Source organism: Gekko japonicus, unplaced genomic scaffold (genome assembly GCF_001447785.1).
Source record: "Gekko japonicus isolate JY-2015 unplaced genomic scaffold, Gekko_japonicus_V1.1 scaffold2027, whole genome shotgun sequence".
NCBI classification, from domain to species: Eukaryota; Metazoa; Chordata; class Lepidosauria; order Squamata; family Gekkonidae; genus Gekko; species Gekko japonicus.
In genome coordinates, this window is record NW_015176037.1 from 114,037 (window position 1) to 122,182 (window position 8,146).

At 45.4% G+C, this 8,146-nt stretch overlaps 1 protein-coding gene across 1 annotated transcript in view; it reads left to right on the top strand.

Moving 5' to 3' along the window:
* PHACTR3 (phosphatase and actin regulator 3) overlaps window positions 1-7,911 on the top strand; it is a gene marked incomplete at its 5' end in the record, with an annotated part of 120,909 nt that extends 112,998 nt beyond the window's left edge. The window contains 3 exons of the mRNA XM_015426636.1: window positions 350-490; window positions 5,607-5,683; window positions 7,431-7,911. Coding sequence (XP_015282122.1) covers window positions 350-490; window positions 5,607-5,683; window positions 7,431-7,446 — 234 coding nt within the window. The remainder of the gene's footprint in view (window positions 1-349; window positions 491-5,606; window positions 5,684-7,430) is intronic.
* Between the last annotated feature and the right edge of the window lie 235 nt (window positions 7,912-8,146).

Genomic DNA, 8,146 nt, shown 5'->3' on the forward strand with positions numbered 1-8,146 from the left:
GGTCACTGGGGATGTGGAGAGGAGGATTTGTGAATTTCCTGCATTGTGCTGGGGGTGGGAATAGATTACCCTGGAGGTCCCTTCCAGCTCTATGATCTTAATACAGCCCTAGAGCAGACAGTTGTGTAGCTTCATTTAACACCAGTGCAAGTGATGTTAGGGCTTTGGCTTCAGCCCTAGATGCTTCATATGGCTTAACTGATTTCAAATAGTTAGAATTCCATGTAGTTTGAAGTAACTGAATACAGATAGGCATGACTGACAAAGACAGAATGTGGGTGTTCTCAGGATGTCCGTGACCCTTTGTTGTCTCTGTAGCGTTTATATGGACTTTTCTTTTTCCTTCAAGCTTAATCAAAGACCCACAGTTGATGAACTGAGAGACAGAAAAATCCTAATACGATTCAGCGATTATGTGGAAGTGGCAAAAGCACAGGATTACGACAGAAGAGCAGACAAGCCATGGACACGGCTTTCGGCAGCAGACAAGGTAGACGTCCATTTTGTTGTCATAAGAAATCACAAGAAAGTGACAAGGATATGGTCAGAGGAAGATCCTGCTGACAAGTTAATAGACGGCATTGTGATATATGTATCTGCACTTACAGTTTGTATTAATGTTTAAACAGCAACCTTGTTTATGTATACTTGACTTATCTTTTAATAAAATTAATTATTAAAGAAAAAGAATGTTAAGGGAAGCCGTGTTGGGCCAGTGGCCCATCCAGTCCAACACTCTGTGTCACACAGTGGCCAAAAAACCAGGTGCCATCAGGAGGTCCACCAGTGGGACCAGAACTCCAGAAGCCCTCTCACTATTGCCCCCCCAAGCACCAGGAATACAGAGCATCACTGCCCCAGACAGAGTCCTCCATCTATACCTTGTGGCTAATAGCCACTGATGGACCTCTGCTCCATATGTTTATCCAGTCCCCTCTTGGAGCTTGGAGCCGCCACCACTTCCTGTGGCACCAAATTCCACATGTTAATTACTCTTTGGGCAAAGATCAGAAGTACTTCCTTTCATCTGTTGTAAGCTTTAAAAGGTAAAAGTTCCCTTGCTCGAAAGCCAGTCGAGTCCGACTCTAGGGTTGCGGTGCTCATCTCTGTTTCCAAGCCGAAGAGCCAGCACTGTCCGAAGACGTTTCCGTGGTCATGTGGCCGGCATGACTAAACACCAAGGCGCACGGAACGCTGTTACCTTCCCACCGAAGTGGTACCTATTTATCTACTTGCAATTTCTTGCTTTCGAACTGCTAGGTTGGCAGGAGCTGGAACTAGAGACGGGAGCTCACTCTGTCATGCGGCACGCTCGGGTCTCAAACTGCTGAACTACCAACCTTCCACAGCCTGCAGTTCAATTTTTTTTTTAAGAAAGCCATATCTTACACTCTAACACATTGGCTTTTAAATTGTATTGTAAAATACTCTGGTGTTCCATAATTTATCAGAGGATCTTCAATGAGAAGGTCAGTTAATGGGGGAAGAGCTTGTCCTCATTTATGGAGCCTTGGCAGTAAAGTTCAGGCACAAAGAAAAAGAGTATTGAAAGTGTTATACAGCAGACTCTTGGTTCATGAAGGACACTAAAGTGGCCAATGAACCAAGGAGCACCTTAGAACAAGGTCCTCTGTAACACCCTGGGATGTCGTATACAGCATTCCAGGGCAGGGAAGTCAAGATGGAATGGGTTCTCTGACAGCAGAAACTTTGAAAACTAGAGTAGTGAAGAGACATATTAAAGGCTGTGCTGTATATCTCAGCCCTGGTACCCACGAGAATTCAGGTATCCATGAACAATAAACAAAATGATCAGAAATGCCACATCATAGGATTGGAATTTTTTATACTTTTGATTAGTTTGTTTGTTTGATTTGTACCCCGCCCTCCCCGATAAAACAGAACAATTATAAAATTGGTGTAGTGGTTAAGTGCATGGACTCTAATCTGGGGGAACCCCACTCCCCCACTTGCAGCTGCTGGATGACCTTGGGCAAGCCATAGTTCTGTCAGTGCTGTCTCAAGGACAGCTCTGGAAAGAGCTCTCTCAGCCCCACCTACCTCACAGGGTGTCTGTTGTGGGGAGGGGAAGGAGTTTGTAAACCCATTCTGAGACGGGGTATAAATCCAATCTCCTCCTCCTCCTCCTCCTCCTCCTTCAAGACAATTATAAAAGCAGTTCATAAAGTGCTAGTATTCTGGCAAAGGTTCTCATTAAATTATTTCAGGGCCAGGATTTAGTCTGTTCAGTACAGGATGATTTGGGGAGGGGGAGCACTAGCTTGCCACGAGACAATACTGCAGGATCGTTGTGAGACAAAGAAGCTTTTCCAGGAAAAAAACCCCAAAACCAAACCAGCCCTGGAGCCCCAGTCCGATCACATGTGTGCACTGCAGCTGGAGCGGTAGATGCACAACCCCAAATAAGCAGCAATCACACTGATCACCAGTTTGGGAGAAAGGAGAAGGAAGAGGACTGAATGCAGTTTCCCCCAGTTCATCTTCCTTAACATCTGCTCAGTGCTATTCAAAGACGGGGCTAGACAGGTGCAGCCTGGCTTCCCCCCACTCATTGGAGAATCAGGCATACACACATACATCATCCCGTTTGCACATGCAATTTCCTGTGCAGGTAGGAGGAGGCACACAACGGCCGGCTTCCCCTCCGATTTCCTGTGCAGGTAGGAGGCACACAACGGCCGGCTTCCCCTCCCTTATGGCCCCTGACTGAATTGGGGCATTAACCATCTGCCAGGAAGCTCTAGCTCTTAAAAAGGTACAAGGGACCAGTTTTTGCAAAGCTACATTGCCAGTATAGAAGTCTTTAGGACTGGGCACGATGGCTATTGTTCCAGAGCAGGCAATCCAAAGGGCCAGGGCAGCATTCCACTTTGTCATGGTAGCAACAATCCAAGGGCAAAACTTTGGTCTAGTTTACTCACTGTTTTTCTTTCGAGCTAGGAAAATAGGGGGGGGGGATGAGCACCAGAAGATACTCCACCGTGGTACCACCAGATGCTCATCTTTGCAGCCTTAGAGAGAGGGATGCGAGGTTTTTACAATCCAGTAATCTTTTTCTGGAACGAGGGTGTTTGATTAAATTGCTTCTGTGGTTTATTGTTTTGTTTTGCAGCTTTAATTGACGGCAGTTCTTGTATATTTTATATTATGTTTTAATGGGTTTCGTAAGGGTGGGGGAAGGCATTCCGTTTCAGGAAAATCATACCCGCAATGAAACAAAAGATCTTCTGTAGCAAACCAGATTATGTATAAACAGGAGAATGAATTACTCTAGAGGACATTTGCATGCACACAGCTCAAGTGGAAGGAGGCGGAACACTAATGTGCCTTTCTTTTCATTTTGCAAACTGCCACAATTAACGCTGCTTTCTGCCCCGTGACACTGCTTCTCCCCACATGCAGATGGCATGAATTCTTATTTCTGCTTTGCATTTTTAATAAGGCCACCTAATAGGTAGCCAAGGGAACTCGGGCTGTATTGCATCTGCTTAAAGTAGAAGGGCAAGGATCGTTGTCCTGATCTGGAAAATTATAAATGAGGTTAGGTGTTTGGGGTGCATTCGGAATGGAAAGCTGGGGCACTTAACCGGAATCCTGCAGCCCACCTCCGGGAAATACGTTTATGGGCTAATTCACCTTTATCCACACTGGTAGCAAAGAGAAGATCCTTGTAGGCTGCTTGGGAAAGGTCTGTTTTACCTTCCTGGAGGGATCTGATCACACTCCAGGCTGTGCGTCCGGATACCTCTTGAAATAGTGGCTCAAGTGGTTAAGACACTGAACTGCAGGCTGTGGAAGGTCGGTAGTTCAGCAGTTCGAGACCCGAGTGTGCCGCATGATGGAGTGAGCTCCCGTCTCTAGTTCCAGCTCCTGCCAACCTAGCAGTTTGAAAGCAAGAAATGGCAAGTAGATAAATAGGTACCCCTTCGGTGGGAAGGTAACAGCGTTCCGTGTGCCTTGGTGTTTAGTCATGCCGGCCACATGACCACGGAAACGTCTTCGGACAGTGCTGGCTCTTTGGCTTTGAAACGGAGATGAGTACCGCAACCCTAGAGTCGGATTCAACTGGCTTTCGAGTGAGGGAACCTTTGCCTTTAATCAAGAGAACTGAACAGAAGCTTTCGGCTCTGGAAGAGGCACAGACTCCCCTATCTTGATTTATAGGTGTGGTCCTAGTTGACTGTGCCTTTGCCAGAAAGCTGTTGGAAATATTTGCAAGAGGGTGCCTCAATAAACTAAGGCTGAGAGACTTGGAAACCCCACCATGCGCTCATTTCTGTTTGAAAGCCAAACTGCACCCTGCTGTTTTTAAAGAGTTGGGTCTGGGTTTCCTGGTTTGTGTTGCTTGCAGCCATGCAGCAACTGCAGGTAATGGCTCCCCCACCCCCCCAGGTCTCAGAACGGCACCTGGAGGGGGAAGGGCTCCTGCCTCCCACCGAAGCCATTTTCTCTTGTAACAGCCCCACTCGGTGGAGTTATTTCCCTGATTTTGCTGCTCTTCTACATCAAGTATTCTGTGCACGTGGAGCAACAAGATCAGGGAAATAAACTCTCCCCCAAGCAAGCTTTTGCCCAGGAAAATGGCCTGGGGGAGAGGCAGGAGCCCTTTATCCCCACAACAGCACTCTGAGCTCATTTGGGCTCTCCTGTTTGAAGAAGCTGTTCTCTGCAGACGTGGAAAACATGAGTTGGGTCCAGGGAATCCAGACCCAACTCTTTAAAAACAGTTGCATGAAGTTTGGCCCTGAGATTTTGGGACTCCTTGGGTGCAAGAGTTGACCCTGTGGTTCTTCTGACTGTTATCAGTCATTCAAGGCAGGTACAATTAAAAACCCCTACTCTGAAAGGCTATGCCCATGCCTTTGAAGCGAGACTGAATTGGTAGAGCATATGTTCTTCAGCTGTCCATTTTACAGGGAGGTTCGTCTTAAAATTATTACCCCATTAGTCGATAGGACACCTGGGCACATTAACACAAACAAAGCAAGGCTTCACTGGCTCCTATCAGATAAGAATGCAGAGATTACACATTCAGTTGCTGAGTTTTGTGCATTAATTCTTAGATTGCAGGAATCACATTTTAAAAGTTCTTAAATTCTTTGGTGTAGTGGTTAAGTGCACGGACTCTAATATGGGAGAACCGGGTTTGATTCCCCACTCCTCCACTTGCACCTGGCTGGATGACCTTGGGCAAGCCGTAGTTCTGACAAGAGCTGTTCTTGAAAAAGAGCAGTTTCTGTCAAGAGCTCTCTCATCCCCCCCTACCTCACAGGGTGTCTGTTGTGGGGAGGGGAAGGGAAAGGAGTTTGTAAGCCACTCTGAGACTCCAAGTGAAGGGCGGGGTATAAATCCAATCTCTTCTTCTTCTTCCTAAATTCAGACTTCTATCTTTGTATATTATGACTTCCCCCCCTCTCCCTCACATATTATGCTTACTCTGTACGTTGGTCCTAAGACCATAATAATAAACTATACTGACTGTTATGATGATACGAGAAAGGCTATGTTCGATCTATTTTGCCTTTTAAAAGTGTTTTTGTGCTAATTTGAAGATGATTAACCTGGTTTTCATGTTTATTTCCTAGGCAGCGATTCGCAAAGAGCTGAACGAGTACAAAAGTAATGAGATGGAGGTGCATGCATCAAGCAAGCATTTAACAAGGTCAGTTTCCCGGATTTTTCTCCTCAGCAACTAGAACTACATCTGCCTCTTCTGAGGACAACGCCCCCTAGCTAGATTCTAACCTGTTAGGAAGTCCTTAGCTATTGCAACACAGACCTACAAAAGAATTTACACATGGGATTCAAAACACGGTTAGGACAGGCACATAAACTCAGCATATACTGTAGCTAAAGCAGGATGTGTGATGTAAGGCGTGCACAGAACTAACACCAAAAGATAAACATTCAGCTGTATAACTTTATGTGTAGTTTCTTTCCCACTCTGTTTTCTAAGGCATTTACATTCTGTACTTTCTCCCTCACTCAGGGGCTCAAGGAGGTCTACAAAAACAGACCAAACATAGAACAGTAAGCAGTGTTCCCTCTAAACTGAGTTAATGTGAGCTAGCCCACAGTTTTTTAGCCTCCAGCTCACACATTTTTGTCTTGGCTCAGGAAGGACGGCTCCAGAGCAAACTGATTTCTGCAGCAGCCGAATAGCTCATTCACAACTTTAATGCCAGGAGCTCACAAAGTAGAATTTCTGCTCACAAGACTCCACAGCTTAGAGGGAACATTGACAGTAAGACACCATATGTTAGAAACTAACATTTAAAACAGTGGTGGTGTAGTGGTTAAGAGTGAGAGACTCTAATCTGGGTGTGATTCCCCACCCCTCCTCTACACGAAGGCTGCTGGGTGACCCTGGGCCAGTCACAGTTCTCTCCGAAATCTCTCAGCCCCACCTACCTCACAAGGTGCCTGTTGTGGGGAGAGGAAGGGAAAGCGACTGTCAGCCGCTTTGAGACTGTGGAGGGTAGAGAAAAGCAGGGTATGAAAACCTACTCTTTATCGTCTTCTAAAATATCCAAAACATCACACAATTCATACATTCTGATCAGATTCACAGGGGCAGTAAAATTCAGCTGCAAACAACCCAAAAGAAAGAATTCTGAGGTCTGCAGAATGAAAAAAAATCTTTATATATCAGTACACATATATACACTGTGCACATATATACACTGTACACATATATACATATATACTGTACACATATATCAATACACTGTACACATATATACACACATACTGTACACATATATCAGTACACATATATACAATGTACACATATATACACTGTGTACCCTCTTCTCCAAAAGCATGAAGCAGTTTACAAAGAACAAAACAGTTCTGAATTAACAATCAATGAAAGACCAGCACCCTCTTTAAAAAGACAGTTTCAGAGGGGAGGAAGAGAAGGAGGAGATTGGATTTCTACCCTGCCCTTCCCTCGACGTCTCAGAGCAGCTTACAAACTCCTTTCCCTTCCCCTCCCCACAGCAGACACCCTGTCAGGTAGGTGGGGCTGAGAGAGCTCTCTCGAGAACTGCCCTTGAGAGAACAGCTCTAAGAGAACTTGTGACTGATCCAAGGTCACGTCAGCAGCTGCATGTGGGGGAGCGCGGAATCAAAGCGATTAACTTGCAGCAGCGGAGGACTGTCTTCTAAAGTGGTTGGCTACATGGCTTTTCTTTCCACACTGAGAACCTCAGCCCCACCAGAAAACAATCTGTCCCACAAGCCACAAAATCCTGGCTACGGGCCTGCCTCACCCCCTGGCTAGAAATAAGAGACATATTTAAGGCAGGTTTTGCGCATCATGCTGACGTTTTCAAATGTCACCACTTTTCATTTTGAAGAACTGCCACACTCACTAGCTCTCCTTTCCTCCCATTTTCAACCTGCAGATTCCACAGGCCATAGAGATTTTCTTCTGAGAAGAATTTGTCTACTTTTTTTGATACCACTACTGAACGTGCATTGGGGAAAGTACGAAGGTCTTTCCTAGAGGTTCGATCTACGACAAGCTGATGTTTAATGTGCAAGGAGGACTCTGCAGACGAAATCTCTGCAGCACACACACCGAACGAGGAGGAGCTACCAGAGGACGGCCTTCGCCAGGGAGCCGAACACCTGAGGGTTGGGAGGATTTGTTGGGGGGAAAATGACCGGCGTCGAGCTGATCAAAGGGAAACCTCTGCTCTCCTTGACTACATGTTTTAAACTGTATTGCGACATATCTTGGGATCGGAGATGATGTGCATGTACAGGCTATACCATTCCAAGGCCTCTGACATAACGGACATGGCACACCATCATTCAGTATTATCATGGTGACAAGACATTTGGAACTTATCACGATTAATTTGTATAAAAAAACACTTTAAGTTTCATGTTCTACAAAATGATTTACTATATTATGATTTCGTTCCTTTTTTTATATATAATGTCTAACAAAAACACAGCTGCGGCATTTTTTTGACTCCTGTTTATTTCCCCCCCTTTGAATTAAATGATGACTTACTGCAGAAAAAACAAATCCACAGCCTCCCACGTTTGGTCATGTTTAGGAGGAGGGGAATAGAAACACGGCTCATTAAGAAAAGGCCATGAAATCTTGTTG